Genomic DNA, 26156 nt, shown 5'->3' with positions numbered 1-26156 from the left:
AATATGGGACCTTAATGGAAAAAAAGAGAAAAATCCAACCTTCAATACAAGTGCATTTATTCAGTGGAGAAAAAATCCCACATAAAGAAATAATTATTTGACATCAAATAATGTGTGTAACAATTATTAGCACCCCTAGTGTTAATACTTTGTACAACCCCTTTTGCCAACAAAACAGCACCTAATCTTCTCCTTTAATGTTTTAGAAGATGGGAAAAGACAGAAAGAGGGATATTCAGCCATTCCTCTTTGCAGAATCTCTCTAAATCATCCAGAGACCTGGGTCCTCTCCTCTGTACTCTCCTCTTCAGCTCACCCCACAGGTTTTCAATGGGGTTGAGGTCTGGGGACTGAGATGGCCATGAGAGGAGCTTGATTTTGTGTCTGGTGAACCATTTCTGTGTAGATTTGGCCATATGTTTAGGGTCATTGTCTTGCTGAAAGACCCAGTGACGACCCATCTTCAGCTTTCGGGCAAAGGGCAACAGATTTTGATTTAAAATGTCCTGGTATTTCAAAGTTTTCATGATGCCATGCACCCTAACAAGGTTCCCAGGGCCTTTGGAAGCGAAACAGCCCCACAGCATCACTGACCCACCCCTATACTTCACAGTGGGTATGAGGTGCTTTTCAGCATGCGCATCTTTCCTGGCACGCCAGACCCACTTAGAGTGTTTGTTGCCAAAAAGCTCAATCTTGGTCTCATCTGACCAAAGCACACGGTCCCAGTTGAAGCCTGGGACCATGTGTATTTTTGTGTGAGACCAAGATTGAGCTTTTGAGACACACATTATTTGATGTCAAATATTTTTTTCTTTATGTGGGATTTTTTTTCCCTCTGAATGAATGCACTTGTATTGAAGGTTGGATTTTTCTCTTTTTTTCCATTAAGGTCCCATATTATTTGAATTAAAAAAAAATATTAGAAGCTAAAAACACATCTTTTTCAGGGGTGCCAATAATTATGGAAGGCACTGTATACAAGATAATTTCAGCATCATCCTGAGATGCAGGTATATTGATTTGCAGTAAATAAACTCTGATATTACTAAGTGACCAATAGAAAGACCTTGTTAGACATGGTAATGAAAACAGCGTGTTAAGTTATGGTAACTAAAAGCTATCACATGATACACATACAGTGCTGCTCGAAAGTTTGTGAACCCCACAGCGATGGTCAGATTTTTTGTAAAAAAAACTAAAATAACCTTATTAAATGTTAAGTTATACCCAAATCCACAATACTGACATTCCAAATAATGGACTGAAACAGAAGAAATAGTTATATTGTCATTCTTTTTTTAACAAAAGTGGTTGATTTAAGAAAAACTCAGATATCATGTGTGCAAAAGTATGTGAACCCCTTCAGTTAATAGGATATTGCGCCTCCTTTTGCAGAGATTACCTCAACCAAACGGTTTCTGTAGTGACTAATCAGCCTCTCACATCTACTTTGGGGGATTTTTGCCCATTCTTCCTTGCAGAACGCAGTCAGTTGAGAGAGGTTTGATGGGCGTCTGGCATGAACTGCTCGCTTCAGGTCCCGCCACAGCATTTCAATGGGATTTAGGTCAGGACTGACTGGGCCAGTCCAGAACACGAATCTTCTTCTTTTTCAGCCATTCCTTGGTTGTATTGCTGGAATGCTTTGGATCATTATCATGTTGCATGATCCACCTTCTGCCAAGCTTTAACTTCAAAACAGATGGCGTCAGGTTATGTTCTAGGATTTGACAATATTCCTCAGAATTCATGATTCCCTGGACTATGTGGAGTTGTCCAGGTCCTGAGGATGAAAAGCAAGCCCAGATCTTGACATTCCCACCTCCATGCTTCACTGTTGGGAGAAGGTTCTTTTGGTGGTATGCAGTGTTGACTTTTCGCCAGACATGGCGGTTTTGGTTGTGACCAAACAGTTCAATTTTGCACCTACATCAGTTGATGAAAACTCTTTTTAATTTAGTCTCGACAACACAACTGTTAAAAAAACAAAAAAAAAAACTACTGAATTGATTGATTAGGAAATCAGGTTGAAATAATAGAAAATTCCAAAATGTTGAGGGGGTTCACAAACTTTTGAGCAGCACTGTAGATCATTCCAGAGGTTTGTATTTTTATAACCTTATTTGGAACAAGTGCTGTGCGTAGCACTGGAGAATGTTTAATGCATATGGATTAGTGACTTGATTTTGACTTTGTTCGGGCCGATTGATTTAACTAACTATAACTATAAGGCTCCTTGTCATATATAATACAATGTGGAGGAATTCTATTGATATAGTATGTTTTTGAGCCGGAGATTTCCCTTGTCTCCATGTCTCCCACAGAGCAACATTGCTGCTCAATGTTTGTTAGTTTTAAATGCAGATGTTCCGGTCGTGCTACTTGTTTTGGTTTTGACAGCTTTCAAGCGTGGTTTGTAGTGAACTGTTTGCAGCCCACTGTCTTGACATTTCAGTCCTGAGACTATTCTGAATGACCGACAGTAAATAAACTCATACAGTGACTGGTAGCTCTGATGATGTCAGCAGTAAAGATGGCGAATAAGCTTCAGTGGACATTTGTCAAGAGCAAAACGATTTTATGGCAATATTTTACGACAATAAATCACTACTGTAAACTTGTTACAAATTTTATGGGTAAAATGCGAACATTTGGCCCATTCTGCAGCCCTCCCTCAAGGGACATCGAGCTGTCTTCTCATTCTTTTCCTCTGGAGAGCAGTTTATTCCCAGACCACAGTCAGGTAACTGATGTAGGAATGAGTAACACTTAAAGTTTTTGCAAGCACGACATCACAAAGAGTCCTTGCAGACAATTACGAGTTACCAGTAGCCGAGTATATATGGTTTGAACTGGTTTTAAAGATGGGTGTCCCAATTCTGTCTTCTTACAGGATCAACGCTCTGATTTCGAAGCTCTAATGCACACACACGTGACCCCCCCCCCCCCCCCCCACACACACACATACAGTACATATGTCTAATTTATGTGCCCATGTTTGACTGGCAACAAGTTCAGGGTGTTGTCCACCTATCGCCCAATGTCTGCTGGGATAGGCTTCAGCACTGTGCAATCCTGACCAGGATAAGTGGTGTTGAAAATTGACGGATAGAAAAACAGTATATAATCATACATTTTTATAGTAATCTATTGATTATATATAATTTATGCCATTTTGACATTTGGAACGTATTGGAAAAGCAAATTTATTTGTAGAGCACAATTCAACACAAGAGAATTCAAAGTGCTTTACATCACATGAAAATCAACAAGACACAATAAAGACATTGAAAATTAATAAAATATATAAATAAAAGGATAAATAAAAGTCACGTTAAATCAGTTAGACAGTTTAAAAAAAAAAAAACTGTGATAAGGAATGCCGTCAAGCTGAAGAAGAAAACCTACCGGGCCTTTCTGACAGGTACCGGCTGGCCAAGCAGACTGCAGCTTCGGCGGTTGCCGAGGCAAAATCTTGGACATGGGAGGAGTTTGACGAGGCCATGGAAAACGACTTCCGGACGGCTTTGAGAAATTCTGGTTCACCATCCGGCGTCTGAGGAGAGGAAAGCAGTGCACCATTAAGAGTGTGTATAGTGAAGATGGGGTACTGCTGACCTCGACTCGGGACGTCGTGAGTCAGTGGGGAGAATACTTCGAAGACCTCCTTAATTCCACCGACACGCCTTCCTCTGAGGCAGCAGAGTCAGGGGACTCTGAGGTGGGCCCTCCGACCTCTGGAGTTGAAGTCACTGAGGTGGTTGGAAAGCTCCTCGGTGGAAAGGCCCCAGGGGTCGATGATATCCGCCCGGAGTTCCTAAAGGCTCTGGATGTTGTGGGGCTGTCGTGGCTGACACGCCTCTACAAAATCACGTGGACATTAGGGACAGTGCCTCTGGATTGGCAGACCGGTGTGGTGGTCCCACTTTTTAAGAAGGGGGACTAGAGGATGTGTTCGAATTATAGAGGGCTCACACTCCTCAGCCTTCCCGGTAAAGTCTATTCAGGGGTGCTGGAGAGGAGGGTCCGTCGGGAAGTCGACTCTCTGATTCTGAAGGGGCAGTGTGGTTTTCGTCCTGGCCGTGGAACAGTGGACCAGCTCTACACCCTTGACAGGGTCCTCGAGGGTGCATGAGAGTTCGCCCAACTAGTCTACATGTGTTTTGTGGATGTGGAAAAGGCGTTCGATCAAGTGCCTCGGTGAGTCCTGTTGGTGGTGCTCCGGGAGTACAGGGTACCGAGCCCTTTGGTAAGGGCTGTTCGGTCCCTGTACAACCGGTGTCAGAGTTTGGTCCGCATTTCCGGCAGTAAGTCGAATTCGTTCCTAGTGAGGGTTGGACTCCTCCAAGGCTGTTCTTTGTCACCGATTCTGTTCATAATTTTTATGGACAGAATTTTTAGGTGCAGTCGAAGCGTTGAGGGCATCCGGTTTGGTGACCTCAACATTGCATCTCTGCTTTTTGCAGATGGTGCTGTTGGCTTCATCAAGCCGTGACTTCCAACTCTCACCGAAAGAACAAGATCCCGGAAACAAGCGGCCGAAATGAGTTTCCTCCGAAGGGTGTCCGGGATCTCCCTTAGGTATAGGGTAGAAGCTTGGTCATCTGGGAGGGGACTCAGTGTTGAGCCGCTACTCCTCCGCACTGAGAGTAGCCAGCTGAGGTGGCTCGGGCATCTTGTTCGGATGCCTCCTGGACGCCTCCCTGGAGAGTTGTCCCGGGCATGTCCCACCGCCGGGAGGCCGAGGGGACGACTCAGGACACGCTGGAGAGACTATGTCTCTCGGTTGGCCTGGGAACGCCTTGGGATCCCGCCGGAGGAGCTGGTTGAAGTGGCTGGGGAGAGGGAAGTCTGGGCTTCCCTGTTAAAGTTGCTGCCTCCGTGACCTGATCCCGGAGCAAGCAGAAGATGATGGATGGATGGATGGATGGATGGATGGATGGATGGATGGATGGATGGATGGATGGATGGATGGATGGATGGATGGATGGATGGATGGATGGATGGATGGATGGATGGATGGTTAAAAAAAAGGAAATACAAAATAAAAACACAAATAAGTAGATCAAAAGCAAAAGTCATACAATTGGGTATTGGACCAATGGCAGCAGTTATGTATCTGATGTAATAAACAATAGCGTTTTTGTAAGGGAGCTAAGTTGCTAACCATTTGAGCACTCATCAGATCTTCAGGTAATTTGTTCCAGAGGTGAGGAGTATAATAACTGAATACCGCCTACCCTTCTTGGTTTTTGGAACACAAAGCAAATTGGTTCCAGATGACCTAAGTGGTCTAGATGTATCGTAGGGGTCAAGCAAGTCTAGCATGTATTTTGGTCCAAGGCCCTTAAGTGTTTTAGTTAAATTTTAGAGCAGCAATAAGATTTTATAGTCTATCCTTTGACTCACAGGAAGCCAGTGTAATGATTTCAAGAGTAGTTCAATATAGTCCAGTTTTCTTTAATTTGTAAGCACACTGACAGCAGTATTATGGATTAGCTTCATTTTTTTTGTTTTTTTTGTTTTTTGTTAAAACCCATTGACGTGCCATTGCAATAATCCAATCTACTAAAAATAAGTGTTTACTTATACTAATTTTGTCTTGTAACTGGCCTATTATAGGAATTTATGGTGTTGAATTGATTATTTTTATTGATTATTTATTATTAATTATTGGTAAAGAATCCCATTATGACAAAATCCAGTTACTCCGTTACCCTTGAATTTTCATCCTTCAACTGCTGCCAACGTACTTGTACGTGGAGGAAATTCCGTATTCAAATGCTGCCAAAGTGGTAGCTTCTATGCAATGTATGTAGAAAAATTCGTTGACACGCCGCTTACGTAAGTTCATCGTGTGACCCGTTTTACGTCACCTGCAGCGTTGTTTTCGTCAACGATGACAATAACGAAAATATTTCGTCAACACTTTTTTTATGACGAAGACGAAACGATAACGAGCTGAAAAAGGGTGTCTCGGGAGACTAAATGAGCCGAATGGCAGTTTGCGTCTGACGAGACGACAACGAGACGAAAATACGCAATAGATTCTGTCACATGTTCACAATGTGAGACATTTTATGTGTAGTTACCCTACATCGTAGCAGTGTCTGCTTGTGTAGCTTGTGATGTGATACGCCCCCCTCCCGCTTCCCAACGCACCAGTGTGTCGTCCCCAGTCTCCATGCAGACTTGCACACACGCTAAAATTTGTTTTCTTGGCCAGAGAGAATATGCAATGTTGCTTTATCCTTTAAGGGTCTGTGCTGACACACATTAAATGTAACTTGTAGTATTACCATAGCTTTCGCAATGCTAACAGCGAGCAGCGAGCATCCTCTTAAACTATCGGACAACTTTTTTTGCATACAGTTCGTGGCGTCCAGGTGGGTCATTGAAAGTAATGTACTGTTTTCCTGCTGAGTGTGTTGCCGTTGTCCTTGTAGACGCTACAATATGTGCTCGTCTGTCAATGTTCATTCGAAATAGATGGAAATAGAGTTGTTCCGATCATGTTTTTTTGCTCCCGATCCGATCCCGATCGTTTTAGTTTGAGTATCTGCCGATCCCGATATTTCCCGATCCGATTGCTTTTTTTTTGCTCCCGATTCAATTCCAATCATTCCCGTTAATTTTTCCCGATCATATACATTTTGGCAATGCATTAAGAAAAAAATGAATAAAACTCGGACGAATATATACATTCAACATACAGTACATAAGTACTGTATTTGTTTATTATGACAATAAATCCTCAAGATGACATTTACATTATTAACATTCTTTCTGTGAGAGGGATCCATGGATAGAAAGACTTGTAATTCTTAAAGGATAAATGTGACTTTGTATATTGTGACTAAATATTGCCATCTAGTATATTTTTTTGAGCTTTCAGTAAATGATACTGTAGCCATTTAACTGTTCTGCCCAAATGCATGATGGGAAGTGCAACCATGACTGTGCGTAGTGGCACCAATTGATATATCTTCTCTGCGTTGGGAAATAACATAGGGTGTTAAGAAAAAAATCAACTACTACCTTTGTTCCCCTCATTGCTTCCCTCGATATTTCTAATTGTTGAGAGAGGAATTTTAAGGTTTTAGCCACTTAAAAAAGGCTCCAAAGACTGTCTAAATTTACTCATTTTGCGCTGCCTTTTAGCTCTATATATAGGTAAAACAGCGCCATTATAGATTGAACGCGACAATGCGTGAGTGGGTCGTGCAGCGCATGCGTTAATTGCGTTAAATAATTTAACGTGATTGATTTAAAAAGAATTAATTACCGCCGTTAACGCGATAAATTTGATAGCCCTACTTTAAGCCAAAACTAAAGACTCTGGATGAGTGTAAGACATTTTGTCTGTAACGTTAAATACAATTAGAAAACAATTTAATTAAAAAAAATATATATATATATATATACTGGACTGTCTCAGGAAATTAGAATACACAATATTCTAATTTTTTGAGACAGTCCTGTGTATATATACAGGACTGTCTCAGGAAATTAGAATACACAATATTCTAATTTCCTGAGACAGTCCAGTATATATATATATATATATATATATATATATATATATATATATATATATATATATATATATATATATATATATATATATATATATATATATATATATGTATATATATTAAAAAAAGGCATGTCCGATATTTTTTTGCCGATTCAGATACTTTGAAAATGACGTGATCTTTAGATGGAAACCTTTATTTATTTTTGGAATAAATTTTCAAAATTTTACGGTCAAAGTTGAGTATAACTAGATGATTTTGTCAACAAAAACACAGACAAAGACAAACACATTTTGAGATGACTAAAATATGACTACGATTAATAAGTATTATTGTCCAAAAGATGAAATTTAAAAAGGGCTGCCCAAAATAACACTGGTCACCTGGTGTCTGAAAAATAAATACGATCATACAGAAAATAATAATCGACAGCGTCTGGATATACTACACGTATTCCAAGTTCTATGTCCATACGCCACTAACGTAACAATTGGTATCTTCGTCTAATGTCTCTTTTAACATCACCTGACTGATTAATGAATGAGATCCTAATGGAGTTTAGAAATGGTGAAAAACAGTAAATGGGACGTTATGGAAGAAAACAAGCATTTCTCAACATGTTCAACGATGGATGATGGACAATGGCATACAAAACAATTCATGACAGAAAATAATGATAGCCAATTTGTGGATACTTGGTCATATTTTCATTTAAATGAATAAATCAGCTAAATTTATCACATATGATTCATTATTTTTAGCTCATTGGTTGCAACTGTTGCAAATAAATGTCCAATCCATTTGGATTGTACTTCTCGTGCCATGAATGGCAGTGAATGTCTAATTTTTGGAAAATGGCCGAAATGGAAATATATGATTATTTACAAATGTCAATTGAATATTTTAAAAAATCTCCTTTCTTCCATCTGCTTCCAACCCCTTTCTCCCAATGTTATTGTGTTACACCTTTGCTTCCTGTTTTCCTAAAGCACACGCTGCCTGTTTTTCAGCCAGTGAAGCATGTGATGGGGAAGCAAAAATACTCATTAGAATCATGCTGTGGCATCCATCTTCGTCCTGCAAGAAGATTAGGCAGACATATTTTGTTCGTTTTGCATGTTTTGGCAATTCTCCAGTCAGGTGTGAAGAACATAAACAACACCAACCTTGAAAATGTTTTCGCTAACGCAATATTTACTACATAACACAATATGAATGCTGTAGTGAAACACTGATCCCTTGGTGGAAACCATTAAGAAGCTGTGTTTTAGAGATTATTTTGACACAATACTGGGGTACTACATTGGAAAATGAAGACATGACTATGTAAGACATAGCGTATATTTTGGCCCTGTTTTTATTTTTCAATCAGATATTTTGTGACATGTAATCCCATGTTTTTGGTGGTATTCATGCAGAGTGCTACCTGACTCTTCTCACACATTTACATTCATGTTTATTTACCTGTAATTTACCTCAATTTAAAACCCAGGTTGTAGCAAATAACAAAGGAATTAAAAACTGAATATGAAATAACAATATGTCTTTTATACTCTATTTGGTGACTGACATTTAAACAATCTACAATGCTTAAATAAATGTGAATTTATTATAGTGGGCCAAAAGTCTACTAGAAGAGTGGAGCATTTTCCAAAGATATCTTTTTTTTTTCCTTCAGTCATATGCAGGATTGATAGCGTGCCACTGGGAATACCATCCAATTAATTGAAAGGTTGATGGCTGCATCATTAAAAAAAAAAAAAAAAAAAAAAAAAACAATAATCTCCTTAAAGAGGAAAATATGAATATTTTCCGATTCAAGTGTTTAAGAATGGATAGGACATAGGATTTTCTCTTTGTTTTTGTTTTTGTGTTTTAATGATTAAAAGGTTGTTTAGATCTTAAGTGCCTTAACCTCGCAAGTTCGTAAATAAGGTTATTATTTGTACAAAACATGCAAACCACTGTTTTATATGCAGTTTATGTGGATTTTAGGGATTTTTGTATCCTCAAATTGGAAGGACGAACTGCCATTGTGGATGATATTTCAGGTGGTAACTAGTGTTGCACCGATACCATTTTTCGGGCCCGATACCGATACAGATACCTGGCTGTGCAGTATCGGCCGATACCGATACCATTCCGATACCACTCTGTTTGCAAAATATATACAGTATACATATAAAAATATACAGTACTGTGCAAAAGTCTTAGGCAGGACACCTGCCTAAAACTTTTGCACAGTACTGTATATATGTATTTTTAATTATTAAATTTATTAGGATCATGGAAGCTTCCACTTGGGGAAAATATATACGTACAGTATATCCTGTATATACATAATATAATAAAAATATACAGTACTGTGCAAAAGTTTTAGGCAGGTGTCCTGCCTAAGACTTTTGCACAGTACTGTATATATATATGTGTGTGTGTGTGTGTGTGTGTGTGTGTGTGCGTATAACGGATGCAATGTTACAGTTAAGTCATGGTTCGGAACGATTTTTGATACAATTCAATACATTTAATGCTCTGAAACAGAAAATACAACTGTTATTATTTTTATTTTTATTTTATTTTATTTTTTGCTAACAAGCAAAAATAAGTGCCATCATATGAACAAGCATTTTAGTGCATAATATTTATGTACTTACTTCTTACTGATCTGAAGAAAAATGTTGTATATAAGTGCTGAGAACAATTTTTACTGTTTGTAAAGTGGGTCACACTGTTGATTGCTGCAGCTCTATTTGTGGTCCGAGTCCATCTGTAACATGTACTGAATTAACAGTATTTGCAGCATTATCTATAGTCACTGGTATGGGTTGATTTGGCCTGCTTAACTTTCATTCAGTCATGGCGGTTTCTATTTAATCAATGTATTCTATGGACTACGCGTCGCTCTGGGCTCACGCAGCTAATGGCATGGGATCTAATGTAGTACATCTAGGTTGCTATTTGATGATATCTAGTGTGTGCGCGTGAGAGTTGGAATGGGATCTAACATAGGACATCTATGTTGCTATTTGATGATATCTAGTGTGCGCGCTGCGCCGCTTGAGTGTTTTCTGGCCACAGAAGTCACTTCTGCTCATTACTGCACAACAGCAGCATATTACCATTGACTTTCTTTCATAAACAGGACGAGTTTGAAGTACGGCGCTCTTAATTTGCCACTCATTGTTCATCATGAAACCATGAGTTTGCTGAGTCTCCCACGGTCTTAAGCTTTCTGATCCCATCAGCGCTACAACAGCATGCGTTAGCTTACGCATGCTAATCGTTTGTGAATACTATGTTAAATGAGCAGCGTAACATAGCGGATATGCGTTGTAGTGTACATCCGCAATATTGAAGACGAAGGTGTAAATTTCGTGTGGTAATTTCGAGGCATAGACATACAGAGGTAATGATTTGGGAAGTTAACTCACGTGGGGAGGACAGTATATTTGCTTTCAAATGATGCCAGTAGATGGTATCGGCGCCCTAAATGTTGGTACTCGTCGATACCGATACCACCAATTCGGGCCTTATCGGCGCCCCCTGCCGATACTGGTATCGGTGCAACTTCATGTCCTCTAAATTCTGAGGACTCTGGAAGAAAAATAATAAGATGTGACTGGATACAAGTAAACAAAGATTTGAAAATGATTATAACTATCCCACAGTTTTTTGTCAAGTCGTCAAGGCCAACCTCTTTGCTAGATCTAGGAAGAGTTAAGAACAAAATATAAAAGTAAATATCATATTGCATTTTTTTTTGTTTTGTTTTACCTTTGACATCAAGCCTTCGGCTAAGTTTTAAAATAAGCTTGGGACTTGTTAGGATCTGGGTGCCTCAAAAGAATTCGACCACTGTCCTTCAAGTTGGAGTTGAACTTTTGAGCTTTTGCTCCCTGCTGATTGTTCTGCTTGACGGCAAAATACGGAAACCATGAATGGCAAGAATATTGGTGTGTGTCAGGTGGGGTGGGGGGGTTACTGTGTGTTTGTGCCAAAAGTGTCCATCTTCCTATTTGCTCCTGTCGGTCTGACCCGAGGTTAGGACCGTAAATTGGCACACGGCAGTACTTGGAGAAGCTTGTAGTGGTGTTTGCCTCCCATGTGATACCCTTGAGTTTGAAGGTAAAACTTTCCAAGCTAATTGAATGAAACTTTTTTAGGGGGATTTGTGATGTGTGAGGTGTCTGTGTTAGGACATTTTCCACTTACTGCATGCCTCACTCTTTTCTCCTTTGTCCTTTCTCCTATTCATTTGTATTCTATCTTCATTCTGCTGCATTATAATCTGCTTAAAGCCACACAGAGAAAGTATTGGAAACGAGTAGGGAGGGTGGTAGAAGGTTAAAGAGGAGAACAAAGCTTAACTTATAAATCTATAAGTAAATGTTAACTATCATTCTAGCAATAATTAATATACAGTGCCTTGCAAAAGTATTCGGCCCCCTTGAACCTTGCAACCTTTCGCCACATTTCAGGCTTCAAACATAAAGATATAAAATTTTAATTATTTGTCAAGAATCAACAACAAGTGGGACACAATCGTGAAGTGGAACAAAATTTATTGGATAATTTAAACTTTTTTAACAAATAAAAAACTGAAAAGTGGGGCGTGCAATATTATTCGGCCCCATTGCGTTAATACTTTGTAGCGCCACCTTTTGCTCCAATTACAGCTGCAAGTCGCTTGGGGTATGTTTCTATCAGTTTTGCACATCGAGAGACTGACATTGTTGCCCATTCTTCCTTGCAAAACAGCTCGAGCTCAGTGAGGTTGGATGGAGAGTGTTTGTGAACAGCAGTCTTCAGCTCTTTCCACAGATTCTCGATTGGATTCAGGTCTGGACTTTGACTTAGCCATTCTAACACCTGGATACGTTTATTTTTGAACCATTCCATTGTAGATTTGGCTTTATGTTTTGGATCATTGTCCTGTTGGAAGATAAATCTCCGTCCCAGTCTCAGGTCTTGTGCAGATACCAACAGGTTTTCTTCCAGAATGTTCCTGTATTTGGCTGCATCCATCTTCCCGTCAATTTTAACCATCTTCCCTGTCCCTGCTGAAGAAAAGCAGGCCCAAACCATGATGCTGCCACCACCATGTTTGACAGTGGGGATGGTGTGTTCAGGGTGATGAGCTGTGTTGCTTTTACGCCAAACATATCGTTTTGCATTGTGGCCAAAAAGTTCAATTTTGGTTTCATCTGACCAGAGCACCTTCTTCCACATGTTTGGTGTGTCTCCCAGGTGGCTTGTGGCAAACTTTAAACGAGACTTTTTATGGATATCTTTGAGAAATGGCTTTCTTCTTGCCACCCTTCCATAAAGGCCAGATTTGTGCAGTGTACGACTGATTGTTGTCCTATGGACAGACTCTCCCACCTCAGCTGTAGATCTCTGCAGTTCATCCAGAGTGATCATGGGCCTCTTGGCTGCATCTCTGATCAGTTTTCTCCTTGTTTGAGAAGAAAGTTTGGAAGGACGGCCGGGTCTTGGTAGATTTGCAGTGGTCTGATGCTCCTTCCATTTCAATATGATGGCTTGCACAGTGCTCCTTCAGATGTTTAAAGCTTGGGAAATCTTTTTGTATCCAAATCCGGCTTTAAACTTCTCCACAACAGTATCTCGGACCTGCCTGGTGTGTTCCTTGGTTTTCGTAATGCTCTCTGCACTTTAAACAGAACCCTGAGACTATCACAGAGCAGTGGCATTTATACGGAGACTTGATTACACACAGGTGGATTCTATTTATCATCATCGGTCATTTAGGACAACATTGGATCATTCAGAGATCCTCACTGAACTTCTGGAGTGAGTTTGCTGCACTGAAAATAAAGGGGCCGAATAATATTGCACGCCCCACTTTTCAGTTTTTAATTTGTTAAAAAAGTTTAAATTATCCAATAAATGTGGTTCCACTTCACGATTGTGTCCCACTTGTTGTTGATTCTTGACAAAAAAATAAAATTTCATATCTTTATGTTTGAAGCCTGAAATGTGGCGAAAGGTTGCAAGATTCAAGGGGGCCGAATACTTTTGCAAGGCACTGTATTAAAGGTATACAGTTCAGTATATAAGGGAAATTACTTTTATGCAATTGTCAGTGTGCATGTATTATTTTCTCGCTTATTATTATTTTTAAAGCTTTCAAATAAAAAACATTTCTATCATGCTGCATATTTTTTTAAGCTTTCAAATATGAAACAATTTCTTTCATGTTGCGTATGTTTTAGATCTGATTTTTAAGTCCCAGGTTACATTATCAAGAACAGTCAGATTTTGGTTAGTATCTGTTATGTGCATTTGAATATGAAGGCAAATAAATCCCCAAAATTTCAATTGTGCTGTTAAAAATTTAACTTGGCCATAAAATTGTTTGTAAACCCTATAAATCAGAACTCTAGAAAGAAAAATGCAATCAATGCGGAATTATATACAGTGCTCTCCATAATTATTGGCACCCCTGGTTAAGATGTGTTTTTTAGCTTCTAATATATATTTTTTAATTCAAATAATATGAGACCTTAATGGGAAAAAAGAGAAAAATCCAACCTTCAATGCAAGTGCATTTATTCAGTGGGGAAAAATCCCACATAAAGAAATAATTATTTGACATCAAATAATGTGTGTCACAATTCTTGGCACCCCTGGTGAGAATACTTTGTACAACCCACTTTTGCCAACAAAACAAGGTCTGGGGACTGAGATGGCCATGGGAGGAGCTTGATTTTGTGTCTGGTGAACCATTTCTGTGTAGATTTGGCCATATGTTTAGGGTCATTGTCTTGCTGAAAGACCCAGTGACGACCCATCTTCAGCTTTCGGGCAGAGGGCAACAGATTTTGTTTGTTAAAATAATGCAGATACAGTGCCCTCCATAATTATTGGCACCCCTCCATAATTATTGGCACCCCTGGTGTTTTTTAGTTTCTAATATTTATTTCATTCATTCATTCATTCATTTTCCATGCCGCTTATTCCTCACGAGGGTCGCGGAGGTGCTGGAGCTTATCCCAGCTAACTTCGGGCGGTAGGCAGGGGACACCCTGAATTGGTTGCCAGCCAATCGCAGGGCACAAGGAGACACACAACCATTCACGCGCACACTCACACCTACGGACAATTTAGAGTGTACAATCAGCCTACCATGCATGTTTTTGGGATGTGGGAGGAAACCGGAGTTCCCGGAGGAAACCCACGCAGGCACGGGGAGAACATGCAAACTCCACACAGGAAGGCCGAAGCCCGGGATTGAACCCTTGATCTCAGAACTGTGAGGCAGACGTGCTAACCACTCAGCCACCGTGCTGCCTAATATACAGTGCTGCTCAAAAGTTTGTGAACCCCCTCAACATTTTGGAATTTTCTATTATTTCAACCTGATTTCCTAATCAATCAATTCAGTAGTTTTTTTTTTTGTTTTTTTTAACAGTTGTGTTGTCGAGACTAAATTAAAAAGAGTTTTCATCAACTGATGTAGGTGCAAAATTGAACTGTTTGGTCACAACCAAAACCGCCATGTCTGGCGAAAAGTCAACACTGCATACCACCAAAAGAACCTTCTCCCAACAGTGAAGCATGGAGGTGGGAATGTCAAGATCTGGGCTTGCTTTTCATCCTCAGGACCTGGACAACTCCACATAGTCCAGGGAATCATGAATTCTGAGGAATATTGTCAAATCCAAGAACATAACCTGACCCCATCTGTTTTGAAGTTAAAGCTTGGCAGAAGGTGGATCATGCAACATGATAATGATCCAAAGCATTCCAGCAATACAACCAAGGAATGGCTGAAAAAGAAGAAGATTCGTGTTCTGGACTGGCCCAGTCAAAGTCCTGACCTAAATCCCATTGAAATGCTGTGGCGGGACCTGAAGCGAGCAGTTCATGCCAGACGCCCATCAAACCTCTCTCAACTGACTGCGTTCTGCAAGGAAGAATGGGCAAAAATCCCCCAAAGTAGATGTGAGAGGCTGATTAGTCACTACAGAAACCGTTTGGTTGAGGTAATCTCTGCAAAAGGAGGCGCAATATCCTATTAACTGAAGGGGTTCACATACTTTTGCACACATGATTCTGAGTTTTTCTTAAATCAACCACTTTTGTTAAATAAAGAATGACAATATAACTATTTCTTTTGTTTCAGTCCATTATTTGGAATGTCAGTATTGTGGATTTGGGTATAACTTAACATTTAATAAGGTTATTTTAGTTTTTTTTACAAAAAATCTGACCATCGCTGTGGGGTTCACAAACTTTCGAGCAGCACTGTATATATATATTTTTCAAATAATATGGGACCTTAATGGAAAAAAAGAGAAAAATCCAACCTTCAATTCAAGTGCATTCATTCAGTGGGGAAAAAATCTCACATAAAGAAAAAATTATTTTACATCAAATAATGTGTCACAATTATTAGCACCCCTGGTGTTAATACTTTGTACAACCCCCTTTTGCCAACAAAACAAGGTCTGGAGACTGAGATGGCCATGGGAGGAGCTTGATTTTGTGTCTGGTGAACCATTTCTGTGCAGATCTGGCCATATGTTTAGGGTCATTGTCTTTCTGAAAGACCCAGTGACGACCCATCTTCAGCTTTCGGGCAGAGGGCAACAGATTTTGATTTAAAATGTCCTGGTATTTCAAAGCATTCATGATGACATGCACCCTAACAAGGTTCCCAGGGCCTTTGGAAGCGAAACAGCCCCACAGCATCACTGACCCACCCCCATACTTCACAGTGGGTATGAGGTGCTTTTGAGCATGCGCAATGCGCATCTTTTGTGGCACGCCAGACCCACTTAGACTGTTGCTAAAAAGCTCAATCTTGGTCTCATCTGACCAAAGCACACGGTCCCAGGCTGGGACCGTGTGCTTTGAAATACCAGGACATTTTAAATCAAAATCTGTTGCCCTCTGCCTGAAAGCTGAAGATGGGTCGTCACTGGGTCTTTCAGCAAGACAGTGACCCTAAACATATGGCCAAATCTACACAGAAATGGTTCACCAGACACAAAATCAAGCTCCTCCCATGGCCATCTCAGTCCCCAAACCTTTTGTTGGCAAAAGGGGGTTGTACAACGTATTAACACCAGTGGCGCTAATAATGGTGACACACATTATTTGATGTCAAATAATTTTTTCTTTATGTGGGATTTTTCCCCACTGAATAAATGCACTTGTATTGAAGGTTGGATTTTTCTCTTTTTTTCCATTAAGGTCCCATATTATTTGAATAAAAAAAATATATATATATTAGAAACTAAACAACACCAGCGGTGCCAATAATTATGGAGGGCACTGTAGCTGCATTATTTTAATGATCAGTGGGATAAACTGTATGACCAAATGACCACTATATTCATTAAATTTGATTAATATTTTCTTGAGAAATTTAATATGTCTGATATAGGTAGTGTGGAGCACAATAATGCTGACAATTTTCACTCAAGTATATAACATTTTGAATGTTCCATTACTTCTAGGAACGAGTGGTCGTGATGAACTCTGATTGGCTGGCAGTGGTTCCTTACTGGGCAACGTGGCCTTACCAGTTGCTGCTTTTACCACAACGACACATCCTGAGAATCAATGAGTTGACGACAGAGGAGAGGGAGAGTAAGTGTCTTTTCTGGGAGATACATGTTTGGGAAAAACATGTTGATGACCCCGAAATGCAGTTTCGGCTATAAAATAAACTTATAAGATGTGCTTAGGTAGTAGCTTAGCCCATGCTCGTACATACTGGCATCCCCGCTGTGTGTGTGTGTGCGTCCGTTTGTGAGCGCGTGACTTTTTCTGTCTTACCTAGAAGAGAAGTAGACACCGCATCCTTTTTCACTGAATATTCCGGCCAGACTCTGTCCTCAGGTGGTTTTGGCTAAGCAATGCAAATGGGTGTCTCTAAGGTGCTAGTCACATGATGTGTTTGAAAAATAATTTTGTCCCATTATAAAAATATTTTTTTGTTCATTTCATTCATTTTTGTTATTTTATTGCTTTACAACTTTTATATACTACATTTTACTGGCAAATTCTAAATTTTAAATACATATACATTAGTCCCGCTACATACGTATTTAATTTGTTCCAGGACCTTGTTTGCAGGTCGAAATAGTTGTATGCCGAGCAAGATTTTCCCATAGGAATACTTTATAATTACATTAATTCATTCCACAGCCCAAAAACCTACACTATATCCTTAAAAAATACTGCCGGTACTATTACAAATGGCAATTACACATAGCAAAACAAATAAATTATAAATAAAATTGGAATAATATAATAATAATAATAATAATAATTCTTGTAATAAAGTAACAAATCGGGTTCTAATGTGGCGGACGTTTTTTGCTGCCCACCCCACGCTCTTATTTTTCTATAATTTGCAACTCCATTTAAAAGGTAAGCGTTACCTTTTTCTTTATGTCACCACCTGTAAACCTTTTGAAACCTTTTGTGTTGATTTCTCACACAAGAAAAATCCACTGTGCGTTCTTCTGCGGTGCTGTCATGTCGTCGTATTTCGAGCATGTCATCGGCTGTAGAAACAAACGGCGAGTCAAATTTTACGTCGGATGTCGAAAAGATCGTGTGTCGAAGCGATCGTATGTCGAGGTACTACTGTATTGGAGAGTCAATTACAAGCATTGACATTTTTGTCCCCCCCTCCTTAATCTCCGTGTATGATTGTGACATTTCTCCCAAGCACAACAACAGTTTGTCTCTTTTATGTAAATTCTTACCACTTTTATGTCCAACATTTTAAGTGACAGTTCATTTCAATCTTACTCTTTCCTACGTTCATTGAGTGTCAACAGTCAGGGTTTCACTTGTGTTTTTGCTCTTTTCATCTTTCTGATGGTCTGTTTTTCAGGTCTGGCTGACATTATGAAGAAACTGCTGACCAAATATGACAATCTATTTAACGTGTCATTTCCCTACTCCATGGGTTGGCATGGTATGTACAAACATTTTACAGGACCATACGAATTTCTTTTTTACTTTTTTTCTCCAGTTTTCTAAACAATGCAATGATTTTTTTTTATTTCAACACAAGACAAGAATGAAGTTGTTGAGTCGTTGACAAAATTTACAGAAAATGTTGTGTTATGATGTTTCATTACTGACACTAGATTAAAAGAAGAACAACTGCAATACTTGAAAGGTACTTTGCTGTAATCTATTTTCTTCTCACTTCAAATTGTGCTGAAATGTGTTTTTCTAATCTTTAATCCCCTCTGACTTCATCACCGTATTTCTTCTGGTGTCTATTGCCAAACACGTGCACATAGAATAATCTCATTGTTTATACTCGAGACTAACTGATCATTTTAAAACTGGCAGACCACTGTCATATCCATGCGCCAAATTTGTAATGGGACAAGTAGATGATCCGAAGAAACAAAGGAAGAACTACACAATAGAAAAAAAAGAAACGGATGGTACACATTCAAGTAGAGATTTATGATTCAAGCCGAATCTTTGTTCTGTTGCCGTAGGCAAGCAAACACCACTAGATGATGACCTTAGCAAAAAATCAGAGTTTCTCAGACTTTTTGATGCCTTGACAGAAAGGAGTTGATCCTACAGAGGAAGGATAAACATGACCCTTTTTTGAACATCTGATGGATGGTTCAGCAGTTTTCTATGACAATGAAGCATCATTTCTGCCTCACTGTTATTGAGTTGTGGAACCCCTAAGAAGTGCTGATTATGAGGTTGTGTTTTACATAAGTGATGATGATTACTGTCAACAGGACTCCCCTAAAGAACACCAACAATCCCCATGAGATAAACAACCCCCCAATAACTAGGGGGAAAAAAATCATAATGCACGAATAGGCAACTATGATATTAACGTTTCATAACAAATGGTAATTACCGTATTGGCCCGAATATAGGACGGCCCTGATTATAAGACGACCCCCTCTTTTTCAAGACTCAAGTTTGAAAAAAGACTTTTTGAACACCAAATTAATTTTTATACAGAAAATAATTACAGTACATCCGAAACAAATGATTATAACAATATATTTGAGAGAAAAAGCATGTTATTTTGCCTCATTCAAATCTTAATATCTGAACATTTAAATATGTAAACTAAAGTGCAATCACATTCGGAAATGAATGGATTCTGGTTTTTGAAATGTAAATAAACCAATCTATTGTGATAAAACAACAAAATTGCAATAACTGCATTAACCATCAAAGTGAAGTCTAACTGTAACTGTAGTCTTGAAACAAATCTGAATAAGGAAAAAAATTGCAATAAAATAATGCAAACTTGTTAAACTAAAAAGAGTAGCTGATATCTGTCATGACAGAACATCGCTTAAATGATATCTGGCGCCATCTAGCGTCGTGAATGGGTATAATGTCTAGACCGCGAATATAAGACAACCCCCTCTTTTTCAGTGTTATTTCAATGCAAAAAACACAGTCTTATATTCGGGCCAATACGATAATTATAATATTGGTTTTAAAGGCAACAGCACCACTGTTCTGTTTTGTCATCGAGAAAGGCCAGGATTCACTTTTTTAAATTTTCTTCCAAACTAAAACATAGGGTTAGGGTTACCATACTTTGATTTGTCAAAATATCACTTTATTCGCTTCATGACGGAGAGATCAAGTTTTGTCTGCTGAAGTCAAGCTGTGAACTGCTGAAGAGAAAAAGTGAGGGCAAATACTCTCAAGTCAACAAGCATTGCACAGGATGATGTTTACCACCCAGGCAGCTGTTGCTCTATCAAAAGCACAAGAGTTGCTTGATAATTATTTGCACCTCAAAAGGCAGTGGTGGAAATTGCCAAAGAAGGACCTAGCAAAGAACCTGTAGCAAAACAACAGTTTGTCGACTGCAGTGATACACTGAGTCATATGTGACAGGGGTGAACACATGTCATCATGCCTTAGTAGCTGAGAGTGTTAAATGTTGCAGCTCTAACCCAAAGTAGTTATAGAGGCTAAACATAACCTGATTTTCCTGAAAATCTGATACTGTCAAAATTGCTCCACAACTTAATGAAGTATGGACTGCACCTTAAGACCTATAAATCTTTCTCATGTCCACACAACTTTGCAAACCAGGACACACATATACATGTCCAAAAATTTACTAATGAGTTATTTCTCCCATCTGTTTTCAATTAAGCTTCATTAATTTAGCAGGAGCCCTTTTTTTTTTTCATTGGACGGGGCTTAGAGTAGAGCTGTGTAGATTAGAAAAATAATAATTGGTTGGTCCTAGTAGCTGCCCATGCATTGTGGATGTGGGTCTTCACAAAGTGTCCGCCCCTTCATCATCCAAATTTTTATGATTTTAATACCATCATAGTTTTATGGATTAGGCAGGAAGGTAACATTATGAGGCATGGATATCCTGAATTTCTTTCAATAGGGAAAAATACATTGCAAATACTGTACAGTCATGTGAAAAATTAGGACACCCCATTAAATATTCAGTTTTTTCCTTAGAAATGTTCACATATCAATGTCTGGTTGTGTCTTTCTTTATCTCTGGAAAAGAAAGTGATTTAATAGCAGGTGAACAACGACAATTAACATGGTTGTATTCAATAAACCAAATTTGTCAACAAAAATGCATATTGTAAGTGAGGAAAAAGTTAGCACACCCTACCACCTAATAGCTAGTGTTTCTTTGGCAAAAATGACTTCAGTGAAACAATTTTTGTAGCCATCTACCAGTCTTTGACATCGGTCTGAAAAAAAGTTTGCCCCACTCCTCAATGCAGAATGCTTTCAACAGTGACTGACTGTTGAAGTGAAAACACCATGATGATATCAAAGGAGCTGTCTGAACCCTTCAGAAAGAACATTGTAGACACTTATGAGTCTGGTAAGGGATTGAAAAAAGATCTCAAAAGAATATAAAATCAGCCATTCCACCGTTTTAGGAAAATAGTCTACAAGTGGAGGACATTCAAAACATTTGCCAACATCCCCAGGTCTGGCCGTCCAAGCAAGTTCACCCCAAGAGCAGACCACAAGATGCTAAAAGAAGTCTCCCAAACCCCTAAAATGTCATCACGGTACCTACAGTAGACTCTTGCTACTGTTGATGTGTACATGCCTCTACAATCAGAAATAGACTCCACAAGTTTAAAATTTATAGGAGGTGTGCAAGAAGGAAACCTTTGGTCTCCAAGAAGAACATCAAGGCCAGACGGAAGTTTGCCAGAGTGAATGCAGACAAAGACCAGGACTTCTGGAATAATGTTCTTTGGACAGATGAATCTAAAATTGAATTATTTGGACACCAGAACAGATGACATGTTTGCCATGAACCCAATACAGCATTCCAGGAAAATAACCTCATACCAACTGTGAAGCATGGAGGTGGAAGCGTCATGGTTTGTGGATGCTTTGCTACAGCAGGACCTGGCCAGCTCACCATCATAGAATCCACCATGTATTCTATCGTGTATCCGAAAGTTCTTGCGGAACATGTGAGACCGTCTGTGGAAAAATTTAGATTTGAAGCGAAACTGGACCCTGCAACATGACAATGACCCAAAACCAGGGGTCGCGTTAACCGAATATTTTCCGTCGTTGACCGGTTTTTTAAAACGGTGACGGAAAAAACTGAAGTCCATCCGTCATTTTGACAGGTTGCAATTCACACCCCAGACCACAGGGTGGCGAGTGAGCATATTCATTAGCTATTGTCTCTCTTGATGCATGACGTCGTTGGCCTTACTGGAAAAATGTCAAGGCAACTGAGTGTTTGCCTGGCACGGCCAGACTGTTCTCCCTGTATTTTTCAAACACTGAGAGAAAAGTCTGGGACACAGCCTCTCGAGTAGGTACAAAATCAATCGACAAATCAGATTTGTTTATTTGCGTGACGTGTTCTTCACGAGCAACGTCACTCTTGCGTGCCGAAAGTCGTCTCTACAAACAACATGGATGGCGAACGGGAAAGCCGAGAATATGTTCCAATCCGCGGTAAATTCAGTTTTAAATGAGCTAAAACACATCGACACGAGTCATTGACAACAGTCTGTCTCGCGCTAGCCATGTTGAATAAACTACGTTCTCCTCGTATGTTTACTTCCGCGCGCAAGTCCCTCGTCCTGCCCTCGTCGCTTTGCTAACGGCACGTCTGCCCGGCGCTGATTGGTGCACTCCGCTGTCTGTTTGCCTCTTGTTAAGCTTGTTCGGACAGAATATTAATTTAAAATGAATGAAAACTAAATACTATTGAATACGTCATTATTATCACTTTTAAAATGTGACGGGTAAAAATAGATTATGACCGGATTTTTATGACACTGTCAGTCAAAATGACAGACAACGAAAAAGTCTAGCGCAACCTCTGCCCAAAACATACCAGTAAATCCACCAATGACTGGCTGAAAACAAATTAAATGAGTCTTAGAATGGCCGAGTCAAAGCCCAGATCTTAATCCCATTGAGATGCTGTGGGGTGACTTGAAATAGGCTGTACGTGCAAGAAACCGCTCAAACATCTCACAGCTAAACGTATTCTGCTTTGAGGAGTGGGGCAAACTTTCTTCAGACCGATGTCATCGACTGGTAGATGGCTACAAAAAGAAGTATCACTGAAGTTATTTCAACCAAAGGTGGTAACACTAGCTATTAGGTGGGAAGATGTCCTAACTTTTTACTCAGTTAGAGTATGTATTTTTGTTGATAAATTTGGTTTAATGAGTAAAACAATTGTTTGCTGTCTACCTGCTATGAAATAACTTTAAAGAAAAACAAATTCAGACATAGATATGTGAACATTTCTTAATAAATAACTGAATATTAAATGGGGTGTCCTATTTTTTGACTTTATGACTTTATATACTGACCAACACATTTGTACATATGAACTCTGTCAGGGAAATTCAATTTTGAACTCCGAGACAAGTATCAACAGATAGCTCAAAATGAGAATAATGAATCAAACAGCCAAGGATTGCCTGCTTCGAAGACTTTATGTACAAGATATATATCCAGGGTACAACAGTGTGCTCCAGCCAGGTGCTGTGAACACGCAGGAGTACAAAGAAGTACAATAAAAGCTGGACATTTATACTGTTTAAAGGGCGTTACATAAGGATGCTTACTGTGAAACGATACCTGGTGAAACTTAAGTATCAACTCTGGTGGTTTTCTACAGAAAAACATTGTGAATTACGACCTTGGAAAACTAGCCGTAGCAGGCACGAAAAGGGAGTGAAAATCTGATAAGACAGTCGACAGAAACTCTTTTGTATTATGTTCAAAGAAATAGAGCACACGGACATTCAAACACTCACAGTACAACAAATGAATATAGTATCATAGCAGTTATGTGTTTTATAAGCATGAATAACATATTCTTTCACAAACTCGTGCCCCCTCAAAACTTTTAACACCTTTAAACTTCCCAAGGATGATTGGAAACTAGTCATTTACTAATAATTGCACTCCCTTAATTTCATTCCTTATATGTTCCTTTTTGTGCTTACTCTTTCTTTTCCCAGCAGTTAGTTTCTTTACTGTCTCCCTCCACTCATCTGTACTTGTCGCCGGTCTGACTCTATTGGCAGACAATGTCTTTGGAGATTTATTGGATCCCTCATGGGGAGTACTTTGAATTCATAGTTGTCTATCTGCACCTGCTACTGTGTCTGCCGTAGTCTGTGGGCTTTGAACGATCAGTCAAAATTCCCAAAATTGGCTGGCACTGGAACAGTTAAGATGTATTTTCAAATGCATACACTTCTCTCTATTCAAAAGATACAGACCAGTATGTTTTCTGTTGGTTTTGGATAGAAAGCTGTCAAATGAACTGGACTTCATTAGGCTCACATTATTTACTGTAAAAGATTGCGTTCCCCCTGCTCAATTCTTAACAACTGCTCTTTTTTTAAGATAACTGATGAGAGAGGCTGATTTTTGGTCTTCTATCTAAAAGATTTAATGAGCAAAGTGCTTCATTCATGCTGTGTGACTGGCAAGAGAGATGAATAGTCTTGTTTTTTCCATGGTGATGCATATTCTTAATTAGCCTTCTATTCAGTCAGTCTGGTCATTTGGGTTTGCTTGTGTGCATGAGTACTGCAGAATCAAAAAGAAAAGTTATGAATATAGTTTACAATTTCTTTGAAAAATGTGAAGGTAATGACAAGTGCAAGGTGAATAACACCTTGTGCCTTGTTTTTTATACAATTGATGTATGGTAAATGGGAAAAAAAGTTTAACAAATCCCGCATCATTCCTCTTCTTGTGGATGTTTTTGTTTTTGCTCAGGTGCCCCTACTGGCCTCTACTTAAAAGAAGACAACTCCCACTGGCAGTTACATGCTCACTACTACCCTCCTCTGCTGCGCTCAGCCACAGTTAAGAAGTTCATGGTCGGCTATGAGATGCTTGCTCAGGAGCAGAGAGACCTCACTCCTGAACAGGTGCTTTATAATAGCAATACTTGCACGTTTTCAACAGTTTTATAATTGGGACTTGTTCTTGGTTTATTAATCTACTTTTGAGGCATTTAGACTGGACTGAGGCCTTTAGAGGTTTAAGATAATGAATACATGAGATTTATTTCCTTAAAGTTGTCTCAAAATCTTTTTTTTTTTTTTTTTAGGCTGCAGAGAAGTTACGGAATCTACCAGATGACCACTATAAAGTCAGAAATGGAGAAGAAAAATGAGAATAAAGGGAAAAATGTCAAATCAACAGAATCTGTAACAATTTTTTTTAATTATCCTGTAAGTATCCTGTAACTTTATAATGTTTATAATGATTTTTGAATATTTTTCAAAAAGGCTGCAAGCCATACTTTTGACAATATTATGATGTTTCATTTCAACTGAAGAGGATGTATATTGAATTTTTTTTTTTTTTTTTTTTCCATTAGTGTCACTTTATTTGAATTTATGTGCTGACACCAATGACACCAAAATTCTAATATCATTTTTAATTAAATATTTGGCTAATTCAAGCTCCCAAAGGCTTTTAAAACCAATCAATCAATCAAATTTATTCATATAGCCCTTTACAAAACCAGAAAGGTGCCCAAAGGGCTTTACAACAAAGACAAACATGGCTCAGAGTAAATAAAAGGCTGGAAAGTATTATACAATGACATTAAGAAAAAAAAAAAAAAGAAGAAGAAGAAAATAAACAACGCATCACGATAAAAGTCAGACAGTGAATAAAACAATAAAACAGATAAAATACGAAAACATTAAAAACCCTTAAGAAATAAAACCAGGCTAAACTAATCTGGGGGAAAGGCGAGTCTAAAAAGGTGTGTCTTTAAATGAGATTTAAAAAGGCCCAAATTCGTAGCGGTAAGGATTTCAGGGGGAAGACTATTCCACAACCTGGGAGCAACAACCGCAAAAGATCGGTCTTCCCACTGTTTGAGTTTGGACCTCGGAACGTGCAAATGAAGTTGGCCGGTAGAGCGAAGAGTCCTGCCAGAATTACGGATGGTTAAAATTTCCGATAATTAAGAAGGAGTCCGGCCATTGATAGAATTAAAAACAAACAGTAAAAGTTTAAAATCAATTCTAAAATGGACTGGAAGCCAGTGGAGCGATGATAGCACGGGGGTAATACGTTCACATCTAGGTGTATCTGTCAAAAATCGAG

At 39.0% G+C, this 26156-nt stretch overlaps 1 protein-coding gene across 1 annotated transcript in view; it reads left to right on the top strand.

The window, feature by feature from the left end:
* galt (galactose-1-phosphate uridylyltransferase) overlaps positions 1–25238 on the top strand; it is a 34346-nt gene extending 9108 nt beyond the window's left edge. Inside the window, exons 8-11 of the mRNA XM_057819961.1 lie at positions 17024–17156; positions 18415–18498; positions 24807–24961; positions 25144–25238. Of these exons, the coding sequence (XP_057675944.1) occupies positions 17024–17156; positions 18415–18498; positions 24807–24961; positions 25144–25209 (438 nt within the window). The 3' untranslated portion in view covers positions 25210–25238. The remainder of the gene's footprint in view (positions 1–17023; positions 17157–18414; positions 18499–24806; positions 24962–25143) is intronic.
* The last annotated feature ends 918 nt before the right edge of the window (positions 25239–26156 follow it).

The sequence above is a fragment of the Corythoichthys intestinalis genome, chromosome 17 (genome assembly GCF_030265065.1).
Source record: "Corythoichthys intestinalis isolate RoL2023-P3 chromosome 17, ASM3026506v1, whole genome shotgun sequence".
Lineage (NCBI taxonomy): Eukaryota > Metazoa > Chordata > Actinopteri > Syngnathiformes > Syngnathidae > Corythoichthys > Corythoichthys intestinalis.
The sequence above is the reverse complement of the archived record's forward strand: the minus strand, read 5'-3'. Positions and strand labels throughout refer to the sequence as shown.